Genomic DNA, 23,946 nt, shown 5'->3' on the forward strand with positions numbered 1-23,946 from the left:
TGGAAACTTTCCTAAAATCTCAGAACAAATTAGAAACCATTTTGATATCTGTAAACAATGTGTTGATCAGTCCCGAATGTGCTTCATTAACCCCGTCAGATAATCTCAGAATATGGACTTAATTGTTTCCACTTGTATATAGCCTTTTTCACACAGTGTTCATGTTGTTCATTCAATGTAATGTCAAGTTTTTACATGGTGCATAAGCAGACTCATCAAGGCTAGCTGCCAACTATCACTTCATGATCTGCCATCTCTATTATCTAAGCTGACTGGAGCTGACGGTGAAAAAAATATAAAGCATTTTTAGTTTTACAGATTTCCCAGTGGACAATACTCTCAACACTGGAAGTGAAAAAACATATTCAGAGAGTACAAGCTAATACTTCTTTAATTATCCAATATAATTTCTAATAATTATTCTAATTATGTGCGTCTCAGGATCTGTATGCATAACAAAACAATGAAGTTCTACTTAATTAGTCAAATACTGCAAGAAGCTATTTAAAGAAGTATTCTTACCAAACCTTATGCATTTTGGACTCTGGAAAACAAACTAGTTTAGTTACATAAGTCAATGTAGAAAAGTCAAAACTTTCAAGGTGTAAGATAATAGGTACATACCTGTAATAGCGAGATTGCAAGTATGTTGAACAGACTGTCTTTGATACATGACTAGCAGATCCAAAGTCAATTACCTTAACTCGGTAAGGCTGCCGTGCTGGATCCACCAACATAATATTTTCTGGTTTGAGGTCAGCATGTATTAAACCAAGACTTTTTAGTTTTTTCAGTGCAGTGGCCACCTGTTGCAGAATAGGCCGAATTACCCTTAGCTGAAGAGGACTAAATTTGTTTTGTTTCAGAAAGTCATACAAATTCTGTTCCAACATCTCAAAAACTAAGCAAGTATGGTTATGATGTTGAAAGCACTCATAGGCTTTCACAAAATTAAACTCGTCTGCATTCTCTGTACTTAATCTTCCTAATATGCTCACTTCTATTTGCCCTTGGCGTGCATAAGATGGATGGTTCTTCAGGATTTTGATTGCCACTATTTCATTTGTCCCTCTTTTCCAGCACTTTACGACTTGGCCAAAAGTCCCTCGCCCAAGGAAATCAAGAACCTCATAAGTATTTTTCGCAGAACATAATACCTCATGCTGCACTAACTGATAATCTCCATCACCACTGGTACCATTTGGTTTTGAAGCTGCAGTAGTTGTCATAACTGTCATTGGGTTTCCCAAGTTTGTTTGCAACATAGCAGGCAATATAGGCAGTTCATCAACAATCTGCATTGCGCCACTCTGGTTTTCTAACTCTTCACTCTTACGCTTCAATCCACATTGCTGGGGACGATCCAAGATGTTCAACTCACTTTCCTGTGTCCCAGGCCAAGGTGCTTCCACTTGAGGTTGCTGTGCCTGCACTGCTAAGATTTTTGTAGCACCTGCAATAGTTTTTAAACCAACAGTACTGGTCTGCAACAAAAAAGTCTCTCTTTGAGGTCTGTCAAATATATTTGTAGCTTGCAAGAAAGCACCAACCCTACTGGGAGGCTGAGTGATTCCAAAATTGTTACCATTCAAATAGAGCTGTGGGTAGGCTCTTTCATGATATACACAACTACTTGGCTCCACTTTCAGTTTCTTCACATTAGAAAAGGCACTTGGCTGAGTTTGATAAATATATGATGGATAGACCAAGACTTGTGAGGCCATACCTGAAAGAGAGAGAACATATTAAGATACTCTGTTGCTTCCCATCCCTCCATATATTTATCTTTTAAGTCTCTAAAAATAGCTATCAAAAAGCCAAGCCGTTTTGTACATTAAATACTGAAGCTGTTACATGTTTTACATGGTTTATACATGAGTAATGGACAGATTTCCTCTGCTTTTAGAGAAAATATACAGTGTACCAAAACAGATTCTGAATGTTTACCACTCAGCTAACTTTAAAGAAAAGCAGCTTTCAAAGTGACAGCACAGTGCTAATAGCAAATACCGATTAACTACTATGAAACAACTGTAATAGCAGAACCTATTTAAATCGATGTCACAAATATGGACATGATTTAAGTTTTTGACAATAACTTTCATTGTGACTAATATATAAAAGAAACTTTGTTTTTCCAGAGTAATTCAATAATGGAAATTAATCAGCAATTAAACTACATGGCTTTATCATCAAGAAATAAATAAACTCTTTGGTTCTTCCCAACTTATGATTCTATACAGATGACTTAAACATGCATCATCCAACTCAAACTCTTGAATTGGCTTCCTAAATCAAAAGAATCCTCTTTGGCCTTTGAAGTTCTTTTTCCACTAGTCTCTTATGAGAATATACAGCAGAATTTAAAGGATATTCATCATTCTAAGAACTACAAAACTACATAATGTTTATCTAATTTCTCAACAAAAAAAAGTAAAAATGGCTCCTGACTTTATTTGTATAAGTTTAGTATAAAGTATTTAATATAAAAATAGCAGTACAAAGGAATATCTGTTTGTTCCTAACATATCACAAAAAAGGCTTTCAACCCAACACCTTCTTTATATTTCTTTGTCTGTAGCAATGTATATGAATGATACAATGGTAGGTAAGTAGCATAGTGTATGAATTGAATGGTCCTGCAAGCTTTTTTTTTTTTTTTTTTGATTTATATGCCACCCTTCTCCAGAGACTCAGGACGGCTTACAATGCGTTAAGCAATAGCCTTCATACTTTTGTATATTTATACAAAGTCACCTTATTGCCCCCACAAACTGAGTCCTCAATTTACCTACCTTAGAAAGGATGGAAGGCTGAGTCAACTTTGAGCCTGGTGAGATTCGAACTTACAGTAATTGCAGACAGCTGGTGTTAATCACAATGCTATCAGTCTGCTGCAGTAAAGTGATTTTTCAAAGATTAAAGTTTACATTTTGGATAGTAAAGTGGGAGGATTATTTCTGACTCTTGGGTGCATAGCAGATCTTGTGTGTTAAACAGAGATACCAAATGACTTCAGTGCTTGATGAAAGTTACACACTTTGTTCTATTACTATAAAGCATGTTGAGAGAGGGAAAGCTTTACCTTCCATAAGTGTGCACTGCTGCTCAAGAGTACCTTTTCAGAGGATAGGCTTTTTAAAGATACAGAGAAAGGGAAGAATGAAGACAAATTAGGCTAAGTTGCTGTTTTATTGCAAAAGTTTAAGAGATCTGAAAATCAACTGTGCATGAATACAAACACTTGCATTTACTCCTAGGTATGCAGTTTCAAACTTCTGGGAGAAGGATGGAACAAGATTACACCTTTTAAATAACTACTACCCACACAAAAAATAGCAATGAAATGATTTTACAATCAAATTCTTCCAAATAGCTTTGGATTTTCTTTCAAAATTAGCCAGTTTGCTTCTGAATGAAATTCAAAGACCTGGTTGTCACCTATAAAAGTCCTACATGGCCTAGGGCCTGGTGACTTGAGGAACCACCTGTCTCCCATATTACCACTATGCTCTTGCAAGGTTGGCGTGTTCTGGGTTCCTTTGATTACAATGTCATATTTCAGGACACCAGAAGGACATCTATATAGAAGTGTCTACTATGAGGTCCCCGGATGACTGGCTGTTGTTGTTGTTCAGAAGAGCAATGAAGACATAGTTCTTCACCCAGGCCTTTAACAATGGAGACTGAGACCCCTTGCCTCATTCCATCTTCTTTTGCAATTTCCACCTTTTAAAAAAATTAATTTGATTTATTGTAATTTCTTTGATTACAGTGAGCTGCCCAAAATAACTGGGAGTCAGGTGGCAATAAATAATCATTATTATTTCAAGATTTTTATTATCAATTTTTATTCTGAAAACAGTCACAATGCTTGAATAAATTCATTGTCCATAGTTTGAGAATCTGTGATAGGGAATCCAGCAACCTGACTGATATATCTTTTTCTTTGTTTTTACTTTGTTAATTGAGTGGATGTGCTTTTGAATTAATTAAAAAAGAACTGCTTCGTTAACAATAAGCAAGTACGGTAGGTTAAAGGATTTTTTAAACAAACAAGTCCTTTATCAATATAGGAGAAAATTCATTATGGTGAACAGACTAGCCACCTTCTGAGATATGACATTTCAAGAAAATGAATTTTGCCAAAGGAAAAATAATGAGATCTGAAGGAATAATAACAAATTATTTGTAAAAATTGTTAATATAAACCATATATCTATCTTCTGATCTTATGAGTAACAACAGATCCAATGTAGTTTGCCAAAAGTTTTCAAATGGAATGACATGATCTTAAGGCAGCATTTCTCAACCTTAGAAACTTTAAGTTGTGTGGACTTCAAGTCCCAGAATTCCCTAGCCAGCATGTCCACATAACTTAAGGTTCCCAAGGTTGAGAACACTGCCATAAGGCTTCAAGCTCTGTTGAAATTGATGGATGGGAGAGTCAATTAATTAAATTTCTGAGATTTCTTTAATCCCTACATTGACTTGAATCAAACCTAAATTAAATTTCTGAATAGGGAATATCGATTTCTAATACTAGCACAACAATATAGAAACCATTTTAAACTACAAAGCAAGAGCTGTTCCTCAAAAACGCTACTATTATGGGAAAAAGACAGCCTGGTACAACCACCTCATATGCAAAAGCTGAAATTTATGTTAACATCACATAAGCTGGCTGAAAATAGAATATTAGCTTATGAAATGTAGAACAGCCCATGCAGCACACATAACTCCAAGTAGTGATCATCTTGCTATTGCTATGACTATAAATGGACATATAAAATATTTACTCATAATTCCATATCCTCCACCAAACTCCTATTCAACATACTAAGCTATTTTCCTAATCAATCATAGCCAAATGTGGTTCAAATATGGAACTGATGACCACCTTAAGATCACTGCTTCGCTTCTCAGGCTAGAAGGGGAACCAGGGGTTCCTGGCCTGGCTCAACTAGAGAGAAATGGAGCTGGATATCAGGCATTTTTTGCTTAAATAAACCAAAACTGATAATCTGAACTATTAGAAGAAAATGAGAAAATGTAGCCCATAATTTAACTATAAATATATCAAACATGGTTATAGAATATAAAAATAGTTGTGATCTTTAGAAACCTCAACCTATAAACTATATCTAAATACTGCTAAATACTGATTTAAAATCACTTTAACTTTTGCATTAACTTTAGACGTGTCAATTTATAAGCCTTAGTTAAATTCTGAAATGAAGACAGAAGTTCCTACATGTTATAGTGAACAACTGTGAGGGTTAAATGAAAAGTAATGTATAGTATCCACCTCAATAACTTTAGTTTAAATAGGAATAGTTTAATAGATGAAACAGGAAAATAATCCTTGAAATGAGCATCCCCTATTCCTTATTGTCAGCTCTGAATCCAGTCTGGCTGAAGCCATCTTGTGCTGCTTCATAGTTGTCACAACTATGGGGGGAAGATGAGGGGGAAATAGCTAGACAGTCTCATAGACAAAATAAAGAGCTCTCCCGCGGTAATCAAGGTCATCCCAACAGGTGGTAGTAGGAGGAGGATCAGAAGTGGCTGAGGGAGCCCGCCAACTGCTTTGATTGGACAATGTGACCTGTGACACCTGGGGAGAGAAACCTTTGCTTTTAATTACATGGTAACCACGGGAAAGTTTTAGAATTGGTTTTCACTGGCTGTGCCAATATGATGTGTCCAATAAATATGTTCTCTGAGGAACGTTCCTGCCTTGGAGTTCTGGTTTCTTTGGATGCATTACATGTCCTGATATGTTTTCCACCTATGCCACTTTGAAGCAATTAAGCAGAATTCAGAAGCACAAGAATTGTTGCTGCAACATGAGAATGCTAGATTCACACCTCATAAACCACCCAAAATGCAATTGTGAATGTGGATCCCACCATCTCATTCCATCCGCCATGCAGTCCAGACTTGGTGCCATGTGACTTTTCTTTTTTCCCCAACCTGAAGGAATATCTTTGTGGACATCTCTGACTCAAAGGAAGAGGTGGAGAACACTGTCAAGACCTGAATGAAGGGACAAAGGATGGAGTTCTTTCATGACAACTTATAAATTTGTTCATCATTAGCAAAAAAATTGAATAGATGATTATGTGGAGAAATAAATGCAGGTAACAAAAGAGCTCATTTCAAAGATTATTTTCTTGTTTTATTCACTAAAATATCCCTATTTAAATTAAAGTTATGGGCTTGGAGCTATTACTTTTAGTTCAATAGTTTACCACGTGAACCTTCAACTTCTAAGTTATGACATCTGAATAGGATTTAAATACTGCTTTGAGGGCTGTGAAGTATTTTGAATGTGATATGAAAGATGTGCTTCAAAATAAATGGAACGGTACATTCAATACTATTGCAACTCATTAAGAAGTCATATTTATTTCCAAGGCTGCATGGCTACTATGGAAGTCTACTCGTTCATATTAGTAAACTATAATTTTAAAATGCTGTCCTATCATATGGATTGTACCTGAGAACGAACGTTGTCTTACCTGAACGTTCCTTTTCAGCTCTCTGCGACTGCAATCCAACTCTGGGTTTCCTTCTTCCTCGCTTCCTATTGACTGGGTGATTTTTTTAAAACTGTCTCTCCGTGCTGTGGCCACGCCCACCTTCCCATGATGCACCAGTCTTTGAACGAAGGCGTGACCACCTAGTAGACAAATCAAAAATTCAGAACAAGCCATATAAACTTCAAATCTCTGGAACCCGTAAAAAACACAAGAAAACAAGAACCAACAGGGCAGGTGTGGATTGCAGTCGCAGAGAGCTGAAAAGGAACGTTCAGGTAAGACAACGTTCGTTTTCCAGCCCTCTGCTCCTGCAATCCACCTCTGGGATATACCAAAGTTCAAATCCCAGGGCGGGAAAACTACTTGGACTCAGACTCCTGGACCTCAAGGACACTTTGGAGAACACGCCGCCCAAAAGATGCTTCGGCCGAAGCATACGTATCAATTCGGTAATGTCTGATGAAGGGTGTCACAGAAGACCAAGTAGCGGCCCGACATATGTCTGAAACTGAAGCCTGCGTAGCCCAGGCGGCCGACGTCGCCGCACTACGAGTAGAGTGAGGTAATATGCGACTCGGCACAGGACGAGAACGTTGCTTGTAAGCTGTAGCTATGCATATCTTAATCCACCTGCCCACTGTGGATGAAGATATCTTTTGGCCCAAAGAAGGTGGATGAAATGACACCAGAAGAGCCTCAGTTTTACGGATGGATTCAGTCCTGCGAATATAACGACGTAGAGCCCTACGCACATCAAGGGTATGCCAGTCTTTTTCGCGTTGATGTTTCGGTGACGGGCAGAAATCCGGAAGGATAAGCTCCTGAGCCCGATGAAAATATGAGTTTACTTTGGGTAAGAATGCTGGGTCCAGACGTAGTATCACTGTATTAGGTTGAAAAATACAGAGATCTTTTCTAATCGATAGGGCGGAAAGTTCAGACACCCGTCTGGCAGAAGTGATCGCCAAAAGAAAGGTCAACTTGAAAGACAAAAACTTTAAAGGAATAGACCCCAAAGGTTCAAAAGGAGGGTACATCAAGGTCTGAAGAACAAGGGAAAGGTCCCAGGTCGGGTACCTATGAACAACAGGTGGGCATAAGTTTACTGCTCCATGAAGAAATCCCTTAAGTAACGGATGCATAGCCAAAGACGAGTATGGGGGACACCGAATGACCGTAGATAATGCAGCCGTCTGACGACGAAGGGTAGAAGATGACAACCCTTTGTCTAAGCCGGATTGTAGAAAACACAGAATGTCCTCTATCTGGGCTGAAGTAGGGTCTACCAGGTTGGCCGCACACCAGCGACAGAAGGCCTTCCAGGAAGAGTCGTATATCCTTGAAGTTGACGGCCTACGAGAAGCCTGGATTGTACTTATGACGGAGTCGGGCAGTCGGTCCTTTCGCAAGATAAGCCGCTCAAACGCCAAACGGCCAATTGGAGCCATCCTGGCTCTGGGTGGTCGATGACCCCTTGGCGTAGGGCGATGCGGTCTCGTGGAATCAGCCACGGTGGACGAGACGATAAGGCCACAAGATCTGCGTACCACTGTCGACGAGGCCAGTTGGGAGCCACCAGGATCATTTCGGCCCTTTCCTCCAAGAGCCTCCGAATTACCTGAGGAATCAAGGGAATTGGGGGAAAGGCGTACAATAGCCCCGGGGGCCAATGGCAGCGCAGCGCGTCGTGATCCATCGCTGACTGGCAAGGGTAACGAGTCACATAGAGTGGAAGTTGGGCATTCGACGGGCTGGCGAACAAGTCCACGACAGGCGTGCCGAACAGAAGGACGGCTTCGCGAAAGAGCCTCGGATGCAGCTGCCATTCCGAGTGATCGAGACTTTGTCTGCTGAGCCAATCTGCCCTCACATTGTCTACGCCGGAGATGTGATCGGCTCTCAAGGAAAGAAGATGGCGTTCCGCCCACCGGAATAGACTTTCTGCTTCTAACATCAGAGACCTCGAATGTGTCCCGCCTTCTTTGTTTACATGGGCCTTGGCTGCAATGTTGTCCGTGAGCACAAGGACGTGGTGACCCTCCAACTGAGATTGAAAATGTTTGAGGGCCAGGCGGATTGCTCTGAGTTCTAACAGATTGATGTTGTGGCCTCTTTCTGGAACGGACCAACGACCCTGCACCACCTGATGTTGAAGGTGGGCTCCCCAGCCGCGAAGGCTGGCGTCCGAGGTCAGAGTCATTCTGTCTTGAATCAGAAAGTGCGAGCCCTTGTGAACTGCCGATCCCATCCACCACTGAAAAGACAGCCGAAGTTGAGGTGGAAGGTACACTTTGTGAAGGGAATCGCTGCGTCCCGAGCGCTGGTAAGGGAGCAGAAACCATTGTAATGGCCTCGCGTGACGTCGTGCCCATGGAACAATTGAGAAACACGACACCATCTTCCCCAGCAGTTGAGACAGCTGGAGAAGGGGGATGGAGCGATGAGACAGAACTTGACGTATCAGGTCTTGAAGACTCGAGATCCTGTCCGGAGATAGAAAAACCTGACCCCGAATAGAGTCTATCACCGCCCCCAAGTGCAGCAGTGATGTGGACGGGTAAAGGTGACTCTTGGGAAAATTTATTGAGAATCCGTGATCCTGGAAGGCCATGATGACAAGATGAAGGTCTCGAGCTGCCTGACTCCTGGACGATGACAACACCAGGATGTCGTCGAGGTAACAGAGTACCCGCACCGGGATCTTTCGGAGTGACGCCGCCACTACAGCCACTAATTTTGTGAAGGTTCTTGGGGCGGAGGATAAACCAAAGGGCATTGCGCAATATTGATAATGATCGTCCCCAATTTGAAAGCGCAGAAACTTCCTGTGTGAAGGTGACACTGGGACATGCAGATATGCCTCCCTGAGGTCGACCGATTGAAGGAGGTCGCCACGACGAACACCCCCCAAGATGGACCCCAGGGAGTGCATCTTGAATCTGCGATAGCAAATGAAAAGGTTTAGTTGTTTCAAATTCAAGATGGCCCGACAACCCCCGGAATGTTTCGGGACGAGAAAGAGCGTCGAATAGAATCCCAGGCCATGTTGATCCGGCGGTACCTTCTCTATTGCTCTGATGTTGAGTAAATGGCAAACTTGTTCCTGCAGCAAGCGGCCCTGTTCGGGAGAACGTGGCACAGGGCAGCAAATGTGTCGAGAAGGCGGACATCCCAGGAACTCGATCGACAGGCCGGAAGACACCGTATGAAGGATCCAAGAGTCCGAGGTCGACTGTTCCCATTGATGGTGGAAAAGTTGCAGACGACCGCCAATGGGATCCCGTGACCCGCAGTCATTTGCCCCTGCGGAATTGACGGTATCCGGCTCCTCGAAAGGGGCGCTTGGAACCAGAGGAGTTCCTGGCTCTGTCACGAAACCGCTGGCGATCTGAGGAACGGTCGGGACCAAAGAATTGTGGACGTTGCGAATAGGCACCGCCTGACCTGGAAGTCGCTCGAAAGGACTGTCTTTGATAATAAGGCGTATAACGTCTTTCAGGTCTGCGATATGAGGAAGTCGGCATAATCTTCCTCTTGTCCTTATCCTCGATAAGAACAGGATCAAGAGCGGAGCCGAACAGATTCGGAGCCTTGTAGGGTGCTGCCGCCAAGCGCCACTTAGCTTTGGCATCGGCCCTCCAATTCCTAAGCCAAAATAAACGACGGGATGTAATAGACGAGGCCAAAGCCCTGGACGTAAACTTCACAGAATTTAAGGAAGCGTCGGCCGAATATTCCGTCGCTGCAACAATTTTGTTTATGTCTTGGTGGAGACGTGTGTCTTCTGGTGGTAGCCTATCCTGAAGCTGCCTCAGCCAAAGCAGCGTCGCTCGGTTGAAAAAGGAAGTGGCGGTCGCGGTTTTGATTGCCCATGCCAGGGCTTGATGTTCTTTACGAAAGGAAAGCTCAGACTTTCTGTCCTCCGATTTCAATCCGTCCAGTGCATCCGTTGACAGTAAGGACGAGGAGGACAGGTTGGCAATGGGAGTGTCCACCACAGGAACAGACAGCATGGCGTCCAAATCTGGTGCCGCACAATACAATTTCTTATCAATGCTATTGGGGCCCGTGGACGAAGCAGGTTGAGACCAAGGAGATTGTAGCACGTCAGAAAAAAGTTGAGGACAGGGAATGAAGTCCCTGCCCGGTTTGGAAGAGGAGAACAAGGCCTCGTGGGGGTTCGACGCGGACGCAGTCTCAGATGTTGCAGGCGCAGAGGCAGACATGTTAGTGACCTGACGAGCCTTATGTAGCAGAGATTTAAACAATGAAGGCCTGAACAGCCCGGTAAAGGCAGGAACATCAGGAGCGAGGCCCTCGTCCTCCGAAAATTCTAAATCCTCAACAACATTCTCCCCTTGATCGGACTCATCCGAAGAATCAGGCGCCAAAAGGTGAGAAGGCCTCGGAGTCGGTGCCATAGGTGGTTGGGGCACCTGATGGGGGGCCATCTGTACAAGAGGCAAGGACGGTTGCTGGATTCCCGCGGCCAAAATTGAAGACAAGGCGTTAGACAGCAAAAACTGCAAGTCCATCTGGGGAGGCAATAATTGTCCATCAGCCCCACGAAGACCAGCGGCGGTTGGTGTGAAAGTCGCCTCAGGGCGAGAAGCAGGAGGAGGGGGGGCGGGGTTGAACAAGCCCACCGATGAAACATCAGGCAACGAGATTGAAGCTCTTTTTGACAGCTGTCCAGAGGTACCTGGCTGTGGTGGATCAGGCGCCTGGGCTCCACCAGACGCAGGCGACAAAGGTGGTGGATTCAGGCCAGTCGGAAAAACAGAGGCCAAAGTGGCCTGCCTGGCCTTGTCATATTGGCGCTCCAGAGCCCTGTGGCGTCGTTGTGCGTCCTTATCCGCCGCTGCCGATGATTTAGGCTGGCGGGAGTCCTCAGAAGCAGACACGACTCTGCTACGAGATTTGGACTTGTGCTTGGCTGGAGCCCTAGGGGGACTGGGCTCACGCTCCTCATCAGAGGAAAAAAAGGCATCCGCCATGACTAATAAGATTAAATATAATCAATCGGGGGTTGTTTTTTTTTTTTTATATAAAAATGTAATAAACAATAACTTGTATAATATTTAACTTCTTTTAGTCCTTTTTTCTTTTCTTTTCTTTTTTTTTTTTTTGTTTTATATATATATTCAAACACAAGCTGAACTATATACACTTAGCCCTCTTTAACTCCGAGGGTGGCCGAAACAGCCCAGCCAAAGCTATCTCCGCCAGGAAAAAAACAAAGGCTGGCTAAGGTGTCACAGGGGATTAACAAATACTGCCCAGGCTCCAATAAAATTAGTGGGACAACAGACAGCTGGTCCCCTTAACTGGGCAGGCTGACAAGCACGCGTACACCCCAACTAAAATGTGGCTTAGAGAGAGGGTGACCCAGGAAAAAAGGCGGCCCTTAAAGAGCGACTTTGCCGTTCAAAATGGCGCCCGCCAAAACGCTGCCAGGAAAACTGCGCCAAAATGGCGGCCTCGGGCCGTTCAGAAATGGCGGCAACACAGGCGGCTGGAAATCGCGTCCAAATAAGGATCAAGGGCAAGCCTCGCCGGACGCCGCCCGAGGGACGGGCGTCAGCGCAACCTCACCGCCGCAGCAGCCGACACTCTCCACAAGGCTGTGGGCTGGAACGAAGTCTCCAACTCTGCCTGGGCGCCTGAAGCCCCGAGCGGCAACTTTGAAAGGCTGACAAATGGATCGCAGCGCACACAAACGGCAGCGGTGAGAAATTGAATAATACGTCAGAGGCCGCAGGGCAAACCTTGCGGAGCACTCCGGAGCCGCCCTAAGAGAGCCAAAAATACCGTGCAGAAATTGGTGTGGGGAAGGAGATGCAGCAATCGCAAATCCCCGCGCTCCACACCGGCGGCTAGAAATAAGAGAGGGAACCGCCCCGAAGGGCCGGTAACCCGAGCTGCTGTCAGAAATGCGAAACCCCCGGGCGGAGGACGTGCCGGCTCCCCAGGCACCTATCTCGCGCCCCGCAGCTCACCAATAGAGGCTCTCACCGATCAGACAAAAATTACTAAGAAAAATAAATAAAAAAGCCTAACGCAAACTGCTAAATTCTCCAAAAAATGAGCACGAAGAGAAAGGCACACCAGTCAGTCAGCGACTGAGTGAAAAGACTGGTGCATCATGGGAAGGTGGGCGTGGCCACAGCACGGAGAGACAGTTTTAAACAAATCACCCAGTCAATAGGAAGCGAGGAAGAAGGAAACCCAGAGGTGGATTGCAGGAGCAGAGGGCTGGAAAAAGTGTTTTGCTAGTTTCTATCTAGTGGTTGATACATATAAAATATCTGTAAAAATAGGTTAACCATAATGTTGTTGGCTAGCTTTACAGTACTGTAAACCAGTAATGTTTATTCAATACATTAAAATGGCTAGATTTGTACAACAGACTAAAATCAATTACTCAAAACAATACTAGGCCATTAAGCAAGAATTAATCTTGCTTCTTTTTAATTCCCCAAGCTTTTAAAAAGCCAACTCCACAGGGAAAAAACACATTGTTTAAATAATATTACTTATCTGCATGTTAAATAGCCACAGCAAATTTATGCATTTACACACTAATTTACAAGAGCTTTACCCTTTTCGTAGTTGCTTTACTTTAGATATGAGCTCCAAACTCATGAGCCAGAAGTTAGAATATTTTTTCCCTTCAAGCAGAACGGTCTGGTGACATTAATTTGACTGCTACCAACTGATTCCCACCTATAAATATAAATCATTACTTTTCTTAAAGGTTGGTAAGTTTTCTCTTCTTCCAAAAAGAATAGTTGTTTGTAACGACATAAAGCTGTTCTGAACTAATGCAATTTAGGGAAAATTACTAAAGTAATGTTGCTTCACTACTGATATTTAAAAGCGGACTGAAGCTTAGTATCTTTTTATAATGATTTATTTACAATAAAGAGATGAACTTGACTAGCAATGTGAAGGGCCAAAGAATTAAAATAATAAAAATTGGAGCGATGTGCATGAACGTTTTAGGGAAAAAATAACAGGAAGAAAATAGTAACTTTTGTCTCTTTTAGTCTTCAAATCATTGGGGGGGGGGGGGAGAGAGAATCCCAAGAACACTATTTTCCCAATCTTGGTATCTTTAATATTTTACTGAGTCAAAAGCGGGGAAGCCCTAGCAACAAGGGTGGAGCTTAACAGCTTTGACAGACTCAGTCCTTCAACTGAACAGAGGAGCACAACCCATTCCTGGATGCTGTCTCCACCTAGAGGGAGAACATATATGCACTACTCAAAAACAGAATTGCCTGCAACAAATTTTTAAAGTATACAAAGTATCTGGTACTCATCATCCATATTTAACATTACAGATAATAGACATGTTATTCAAGCCAAGGTTTGAAAGTCTGATACAAGCTGCTGTTTTAGATATATAGGAAGCATAGTTTTTTCTTGCACCTAGAGGCGATATAACAGATCTTTTCTTATATTCTAAAGCTCAAGGAATGAGCAACTTTATGCAGTCAGAAGCCAAACACTGTAGGGGGACGTCCTTTGAGGGACATCCTTGGTTTGGGAGGAACTAAAATGCACCTTAACAGAGGGGTCTTTGGGAGTTCTGGGAATACAAAATAGAGAAATGATAAGACTAACAGATTTTATTTTCATTGTTACTTTCATTAAAGCACAGTGAAAATCACAGTGAAAAATTGTTTTGCTACTTATTTTTACAACATGATCTTGAGTGACTTCAGTGTAATGGCAAAAGATTTAGGGGCTGCCTAATACGCTTGTCTTCTTTCTAGTTAACTTTTTTTTTTCTAACACCTAGAGAAATTAATATTTGAAAATGCATTAAATATAGCAGCTATTGTATAAACCTGTTACAGACGATAAATCTAGCTAGAGATAAAAATACCTGAGAGAGAAAAAGAAAAAAAAATGGAAGGAACTCAAAAATGCTTTTAAAAGCATTTTCCTAGTTCATTACTTTTCTAAATCACATCTTCCATGAAGTTTTAAAACTTAATCTCTGTTAAATTCATATAGCAAAGGCTAGCATAACAAATTACATAAACTAATTATGTGATGTGGGAAGAAATACTTCCTTTTGTAATCAACTTCATTGCATAACCCTACAAAAATCTTCCACATCCCCATACTATAATCCATTTTCTACATCTGCCATTTTCCCTCCCTATTTTTTGCAAAGTGGAATGTTTTAGTCTTTTTAACTTTATAAAATGTTGTGGAGTTTTTGAAAAATTGTATTAAGTATTTTAAATTCAGACATATGATATACACACAGAAGGCAATTACTAAACCAGCCACTTAATCTAGGTCTTTTTAAATCAACCCTGGCATTTCCAATTCTTTTAATTATAGCAGCCAATATACATAGTACCTTGCAAAAAGCACCTGAAAAGTATAGAATCCTGAAGGGGGGAAATGTTTAGGAAAAATTGAAAATTTTGAAAAATGAGATACTTAAAGCCTGACCACAAAAAATACAGAAAATAAAATGGGAAGCATCCAATGAAAATATTAAGACTACAGATAAACTGTAGAAGATCAGCTGATAAACTGGGAAAGAAAAAGAACAAGCTTAAGAAATGACTACAGAAAAAAATATCAGTATCAGAGAATAATTATCTGACTCTAAGGATGGCACCAGAAAAACTAAAAATCAAAATCATTTCTAGAGGCTAGAAATGAATTCTAGATGTAACAAATAAAAGTCCTTTGGGTATATGCAGGAGAGAAAGAGGAAGCAGTCAGGTCACTGATTGGAGAATGTGATCATTTGCTGTGAGGCAACAAGAAAGAGGCTAAACTGCTTAATTTCTATTTTTCATGTCTTTTCACAAAAGGAAAAATGACCACATAAATTAAATAAAGCCAATAACTAGGGAAAAATGATCTATAAGGGGGAGATGTATAAGAGAAATACAGATTAAAAGAGGTAAGGAACTGGTATGAGATCTCCTAATTGCCTTGAATACATTTGCTTAAGTGGGCCCAGATGGATTATATCCGAGAGTGCTAAAGGGACTGGCAGATGTGATTTCAGAAACATTGTCCAAAATTTTTGAGAACTCCTAAAGTACAGAGAGAGTGCCAGAAGACTGACGAAAAGCTAACATTGTTCTTCAATCTTTAAAAACAGGATAAAAAAAGAGACAGAAAGCCAGACCAGTCATCCTGACATCAGTACGTAGAGGAATTCTAGAAAAGATCAACATGCAGTTAGTTTGAAAGACTCAGAAAAACAGATTACTAGAAGCCAGGATGAATTTGAAAAAAACAGTTATGCCAGACAAATCTTTTTTTTTTTTTTTACAAAGCAATTTACGAAATGGTGTAGTACGCTCAGATCTCGGTAAATTGTTTAACGAGGTTGATTGTAACCTTCTTGATAACATGGAACAAAATTATATAGATGGTCCCACTTCAGATGGATTTATAGATGGTTGAGCAAGTTTAGCTAATACTCGGTCCTTAATATGTCTATGTCAACATGGAGGAAGCTATGAGCTGGGTTACTCTCCCATTTTCATAGTAACTTAGAGAAGGGGATAGAAGATTCATCAAATTTGCAGACAACCAAACACTGGGGAAGATAGGAATTGTAACACCTCAGAAGACAGGTTCAAAATTCAAAATAATAGGCAGACTTTAACATTGGGCCTTATCCAACGAAATGCAGTTCAGTGACACACATAGGGTTCTGTGTTTAGGGAGGAAAAAACATGTGTACGTACAAGACAGGTGGTACATCTCAGATTAAACATCAGTCAGTAGTGGTCAGGCAGGATGGGCATGCTTCGGGTCCTTTTAGTTAAGGAATGCCAACTGACAGGGCCCCAAAGGTGTGTCTTTTCTGCCATAGTGCCCATCCTATAGAACATTCCCCCTCTGGAGGATAGCCCTGACCCTGCTGGCCTTTCACAAGTTTCTAAAGATCTAATTCCATGCCTAGGTTTGGGGCTCACAGTGTGTGATAGAACCCATTTCCTGGTTATGGGCCGCAATTGTGGACAGTAATACTTTCTCAGCTGTTGTTTAAATAAGTCAAAAATAAAATATTATCACAGTTAAGTACTAATGGGTAGAAGCTTTACCGAGAGAAATCCCAAAATGAAATAAGGAACAATTTCCTGACCATGAGAGCTATTATGTCAATGGTTCTTATTGCTATTTCACCCAATTCCTTCTTTTTCCCATCTCAAATAAACACACTGTTGTTTTATACAGAGGTTTTTACAGCAGCAGTCCCAAACTGGATCCTTCACTGACAAACAATTACAAATTGTTCCATTAACCCCAGGGTATGTCCTAATTATTCCCTTGGGGCTAATTAACCAATTTCTGTACCATTGTTTTAAACATTAGAATGTTGTATCTCTTGTAATTGTGGGTCCTCCATTACTGGAAATTTTCAAGCAAAAGTAGGTCTGGAATGGTATTAGGATTCCTGCCCTAGGTAGCAAGTCGGTTTAGCAGATCTCAATTTATAAGGCAGATGACTCTCAAAAGTAACAAAAAAAGCCATCACATAACACACATTTCATTTTTACATAAAAAACCCTCATATTACACAGGACAATTCACTTTTGTGTATGGAATGGAATAGGCCTATTGTTTCCTAGGAGCATATTTATAGATATCCAGTGAAAGAGAACACAGCAGAGAATGATGTTAGTCTCTTTTAAACCAAGGTATATTTTTATTTATTACATTTATATGCTTCCCACCTGTTGTGCAACTTTGAGTGGTGTATAAATTGGTAAAGTATCTCAATATCTCAAATTGAAGAGCTAGGGAAGAGTAGTTTTTGTTTCAAATAGGCAACTGTGAAGGGCTACTACTATTTGAGTCAACAAGAGAGTTCTAAATAAATAAATAGCCTGCCTCTGTATAAGGTAACCTTAAGGTTTCCCTGCACATACGTGCAATTCGTTTCCGGCTCTAGGGGCAGTGCTCATCTCCATTTCTAAGCTGAAGAGCCAGCGCTGTCCGAAGACGTCTCCGTGGTCATGTGGCTGGCGTGACACGACGCCAAACATGCACGGAGCGCTGTTACCTTCCCACCAAGGTGGTCCCTATTTTTCTACTTGCAATTTTATGTGCTTTCGAACTGCTAGGTTGACAGAAGCTGGGACAAGTAACGGGAGCTCACTCTGTTACGCGGCGCTAGGGATTCGAACCGCTGCTGGACTGCCGATCTTCTGATCGATAAGCTCAGCGTCTTAGCCACTGAGCCACTGCATCCTTAAGGATGCGGTGACCACATATTTTTATACTCAAATATTTCTGTCTAACAATTGTTATTTTACATTTCTTTCTTCCAGTCAAATTCAAATACATATTCTCTGGTCTGCAAGTTTTTGACATGGTGCAATTGAAACCAAGCAAAACTGATACACAAACTGAAACCATTACATGATGACAGCATGTCCAAGTTTAAATCCAGACTACCTCAATCACTTATTAAGGCAATGGGAGGTCAGAAGAAAAGTGCCTAGTGGCAGTAGAATATACTAGGGCTTCTCCCTACCAACAGCTAAAGAATCCTCCACAGCCAAATTCAGACACAGATAAACTTAAATTGGGAGAAACCCATGTGGTTTGCAAGAAGTTGCAAGGAGAATAACAGGGACCAGAGGTTTCAATTCCCTTGTCACCACACAGGCAATCTTTCTACTCTTATAAACAGATCCCCACAGCCACAAAATTTAACATGTGATTTCAGTACATACAGGGATCTAGTGAAGCTTTATATTGTAGTACATTTCAATAGATGCATTTTCATTCAGAGTATTTCAAATGCTGCACATCCTGGTGGCTTAAAAACTATCAGCAAGAGGTGCAACCACTAGCAGAGAGATGTTTGCCTCTTTCTGTCTTTTTCCTAAGAGAGGGTTTTATTTTACTTTAATCTCTTCCACCTAATTATGAGCAATGAGAGGAAATATATACTGTAGAAGTAATGGAAGGGAATAAAATGAGGACAGCTCTAACTTGGAAAGAATACCTAAATGTATGGACCTGTTCAATATTATCTAATCTTCATTAATACTCATTTTAGTTTGCCCCCTTTAGAAGAGCCACCCTCAAAAAGGTAGCAGGATAAGCCGATGTTAGATTTCCTCCCTCTTAAGATCAAATCTTACGCACTGGGAAAGTCAGCCAATCCTATGCCCACCCACCGTCTCAAATGGGAGGGGAAAGGGCAGCAATCTAGAGAACAGGAACAGCAGTGTTCCTAGACAGCAAGGCCAAGGCCATAACATCATGGCTATAGATCCGCCCATATTGATGTAAGTGTAGCTATGGCAACTTTCAATAAAAAATCCCACCTACATTGGCTGTACTACAAGTAGGTTGCTATGTTTTCGTTTCCAGGCACCTTTTTCCCCCTCCCTTCCCAAGGCCTAAGCAGATATTACATGGGAGCTGAGTCTACGTGTGTGCCCAGATGGAATTAAAAGAAAAGCAGCCACAAAAGACAAGCAGTAGAAGCAGGAAAATAGTACAAGTTGAGAAGTTGCTTAACGCTTGTCCCTCTGATTCTTCTGTTTGATATTTCCCCACTGTTTACACAATAAAGAGAACTTGGAGGAACAATCCTAAATGGAAAAACAACTGGAGAAAAAAGGAAGGGTTAAATAGTCCTGCAATATTTTTTTTTCCAATGGCAACGTGTCATATGTTGTCTATGTATTGTTTGGATACTGTTAGATATGCCTCTGGTATAATCCTTAGTTTAGTTTTTATAGAATTGTCCAACCCAAAGAAGAATTTTGAGAAACAAAGCAAAACAGGGATCCATGTTCTGGTATATGTATGCCCAGAGTGGATAAAAATCAATGATTTTTTAAAAAAAATAAAAAAAAAATCAGATTTTTTTTATTTAAATCGGATTTTTTTTATTTAAATCGGATTTTTTTGATTTTTATCGAATTTATTTTAATAAAAAACTTTTGGGGTAAAAATCTATCGTAAGATAGTTTTCTATTTAAGATACATAAATAATTTAGTTTATTCAGCATGAAATGGAGTTTAGTTATGTAGCATGAGGCTATATATTCTGCAACACTGGGACTATCGGTGAGTCAACAGTAGGTCAAAGGAGTAGCAGAGATGACAGTTGCTCTTTAAAAATTATGATTTTAATCAAGTTGATTTAAATCAAGCCTTTTTACTAGTGATTTAAATCATGATTTAAATTGTGAATCCACCCTGTGTATGCCTGTGCTTAAACACAGCTAAGGCCTGTCTACAAAACAACCAAACCAGCATTAGCTTATTGCATGCATCCTCAGCAGATTCAGGGTGAAACTTTTTTAAGTTTATACGTAGATAAGAGCTATTATCAGGTTTTAAAATATATTCAGAACCAAGCTTTCTTAAATAAACCTAATCTAGGGATGATTCAGACATGGTCTCACCTCACTTTTTTCCGTTGCAATATCCTGAAAACTTCATTAATGTGTCATTGAAATTACATAATGGTGGTGGTGTAATTTCTTACTGATTTTCATTTTAAAATCATTAAAAAACTGCATGCAAGCCTTGATTTTTAAAAATGTGCATATTACCCAAAGTAAAAGAAAACTTAAACCAACATTCAAACATCTCTTAAAATCAGGCTGTCTTACTTCCACTTTATGACATCATCCTTATGATCCCAACCATTCTTATTCCCTCCCCCACAAGAATGTTAGAGTTGATGCTCCCAACTTCTTAACAGTTGCCTATTCTGTCTTAATCCATTAAAAAGACATATTTGGAGCAAAGCAAAAGATGTAGCTTATTAACAAATTTTCCCCTATATATAAGTAAGAAAAACAAGATTCTTCAGAAACAACTCCAGTCTAGGCATGCTATTCATGCCTCCACTTTTCCTTCAGGGAAAGTAGTTCAAGGCATGCTAAAGCACATAAATTCCAACCAATTCATGCAGAAGAACATGTCACCAACTCATATACCAATAAACAAAAATGTCTACTACACTGGGTAAGCCAACGATCAGAAGGAAGGTATTCACATAAATATCTTTTGTAGATTTATTAAAATAAACAAACTAGAATAGGCAAGTCAAAACTACTCTGCCATAAGCACAACATTCTATTAATAACACAACTGTTTAAGGCATATACTCAGGATCAAATTAAATTGGATCAGATACTAATCTTTCTTCTGGGATTACCCAATTTTTAAAATTACTTTTTAAAAAGTTTAGCCATTCTTCTATCAGACATTTGATTTCTTTGAAACATATTTCAACTTTTGTATCTGCATCTTTGGCACAGAACCTACACTTCTAGCAGTTCAAAACACATCTGCCTAATTTTTTTTTTCACTTTATCTTGCCCAAAGTCATATATTACGTAGGTTAAATAATCAAAACAAACGGTTACTAGTAGGATACCATTTTACAGTGCTTCTGAAGTTGGAGAAACAAATCTAAGATGGTCAGGTAAAACAACACAACACAGCCAAACTATAATCCCACATTAACTGCAACATGATGTAAAGGCTCTGAAACACATGTGATATTTAGAGCAGAACATGTGATCCTTTGTCAAAAGGCCTACTTTCACTGCAACATACTGATACAATGCTGTCAAGCCACAATGAAGAGGTCTCTTCCATTAACTACTTACTGACTCAATGCTGATATGACAGGGTCTCAAAGATATATTTTCTCTTCCACAAACAACTCAATCTTCAACCTTTTTACAGCTTTATACTAAAAATTGATTTGGTACTTTTCATTATGATGAAGACAAACCTTATTTCAGTTTGACAGACATGACAGTAAAAGGCTACAAATCATTGCAATTTTCAAGAAGCTCAATAACTGAAGTAAAAAGGCTGTACATTTGCCTGTGATACACTACTATATCAACTCTAATACAAAGTTAGGAAATATTTTGTGTTCAATCCAAGGTCAGACTCCCTTACTGCAGCTGGTTTATAATCTGTTTTGATTTTGAAAAAAAATATACAATAGCAATTATGCAAACTACTGACAACCAAAATACCTTATTTCATGCCCAAAAATATAAATGTATGCTTCTAACAATACTCTTTAAATATAAAATCTATAAAATCAAAAACAAATTTATAACTGTCATAGAATCTAAGTGTATTTACAATAAATAATTCTAATTCTAAAATCCAATCTACGAATTCTCCCCAAGTTCTGAAAAACAATTATTTACAAAACTAAACTAAACATGTGATGCTTACATCAACCAGAATCACAATGTCAAACTATTACTTGAAGAATAACAACATTTAGGGAAACAGTTTTTTAAAATTTTACATGATTTCTAACCTGATCAAATCATACTACTCCGGGTAGTTTGCAGTAATTAAAAAAATAAAACTATTACACTAGAAGAATAAAATTAATAAATTCAGCCAGTAAAAGCAGCAATATCTATAAATTAGGATGCAAATGCTTAAGACAGAACTGCCTGGATTGTCTCCTCATACCAAGAATCCTCCTTACTTTAGGAGGTAGATATCCACCTTGCAGAAGAAAATGCACATTTGTTTATTTTTTAAAAAAAAAAGCAACACAGACTAAGCATAGTGACTAAAGCATGACTAAAGCACTCTGTATTGTTTTTGTAATATAAATCATAATAGGTTGAATCCAAAGAGTACACTAAGCCAAAGTCAATACTTTTCTAAGTAAGGCATGAAAAGAAGCTGGGTGACTTTGGCCTAATCACTCTCCCTCCGCCCAACCCACCTCAGAGGGTTGTTGTGGGAAAAATAGCAGCAGGAAGCATTGCGTATGTTTGCTGCTTTATAAAATAATAAAAGTAAAATAAAAATGATAATAAACTAATTTCTGGCAAATAACTGTTTTGGCCAACTTAACAGATAAACCTATGGTTATGGGAATGTAATATATTTTCATATGTCTTTAACAAGGCATAAATAAGGAATTCTACTATACCTACATGGGCTGGTCAGCAGGCTAATACATTTGGCTGTCTTGTTTACAATGTTGATTTAACAGAATAACAGAGTTGGAAAGGACCTTGGAAGTCTTCTAGTCCAACCCTCTGCTCAAGCAGGAAACCCTATACCAGGGGTATCAAATTCAATTTCATTGAGGGCCGCATCAGGGCTGTTGGTGACCTGGGAGGGGGGGCGGCTGGGTGGGTGTGGCCAGCTTGACACCACTCATGAGGCATGGCTGACTGGGTGGGCATGGCCAGCTTGACACCACTCCTCAAACTGCTGGCATGTTTCCTCTTTGCACTGGGTAGATCGGGCAGAAGCCAGGCTGGCCCAATGTTTCCTCTTCGCATTGGGTAGACAGGACCGAAACGACACGGGTAGACCAGGCTGAAGCAACACAGGCCAGCCCCTTACATTTTCCACGACAGAATTATTAGATAAAATAGATAATTTAGTGTCTTTGGTCAACACCTACAATTTTGAGAAAGGAAGTTTTTTTGAAAAAACACAGGGATGAGAGGTTCCTAAATTACAAACCTGAATCTAACTCAAAGGACCATTAAGAAAAGAGAATTTTAATTATAAGTAATGGACTACACAACCTTTCCCATCATTTCTCTTGTTTCAGACTACTTGGTTTTTAAGAAATCACAATGGAAAGATATATGCTATAATTTTATTTTACTCCTCTACATGTCAGTTCTTACTTCTCTAACATGCTGATCATTTCATCAGCTATATAATCTCATTCTGGTATAAAGAAACTACTAGACATAAACTTTTCTCTTGGTATTGCTATATATAGATACAAGCTTTTCCACAAAAACATGTGATTTTCATCACTAGACAGCTGGAATAATGTCAAAAATTGAAAGTGAATGATTGCATGGTTTTGCTCTGCTTGTGCATTCTTTTAAAATGGAAGTAATAATGTAAAGTGAAATACTATTTAACTTAGTTATTCTAAAACCCATGCTACCATCTATATATTTTGTGCCAAAATGCTTACCAAATAAACATGTTGTAATCTCTTTTATGTTTAGCAGCCTTTGAAAAATATTGGTGTACATGAATGCTTCAAATTTTCTTGCTTACATGAGCATTGTTTCATGTCAATTGCTATCAATGTGTTGGAGGATATATTTCATGACACAAAGTCTTCAAAAAACTAAAAAGTATATGTGTTTTTCTCTAGAAATAATTCCTTATCCTTAATAAGCTTTAAAAATAAAAATTAGCTGCAATTAATTAATTACCCATTACTTGTAAATAAGCTCCATTAAACTCAATGGGACTTCTGATAAGATTACATTAACAATTATCCTAAAACAACTATTCATGCCAAATGGCTAAGACAAAACTTGCCAGATTATAACTGGTTTCTAACAGCCATAATGTAGATTGTCTGCTTTGACATTTTCTGTGCATCTAGCCATTT

The 23,946-nt window shown here is 39.9% G+C and overlaps 1 protein-coding gene across 2 annotated transcripts in view; it reads right to left on the reverse strand.

Moving 5' to 3' along the window:
- The window catches only part of HIPK3 (homeodomain interacting protein kinase 3), a 66,036-nt gene that overhangs the window by 38,889 nt on the left and 3,201 nt on the right, over window positions 1-23,946 (reverse strand). For both annotated transcript variants that reach the window (XM_070934462.1, XM_070934468.1), the window contains exon 2: window positions 625-1,726. In XM_070934462.1, the coding sequence (XP_070790563.1) occupies window positions 625-1,724 (1,100 nt within the window). In that variant the 5' untranslated portion in view covers window positions 1,725-1,726. The remainder of the gene's footprint in view (window positions 1-624; window positions 1,727-23,946) is intronic.

The sequence above is a fragment of the Pituophis catenifer genome, unplaced genomic scaffold (assembly GCF_029215685.1).
Source record: "Pituophis catenifer annectens isolate HBS135680 unplaced genomic scaffold, rPitCat1.0.hap2 SCAF_1, whole genome shotgun sequence".
Lineage (NCBI taxonomy): Eukaryota > Metazoa > Chordata > Lepidosauria > Squamata > Colubridae > Pituophis > Pituophis catenifer.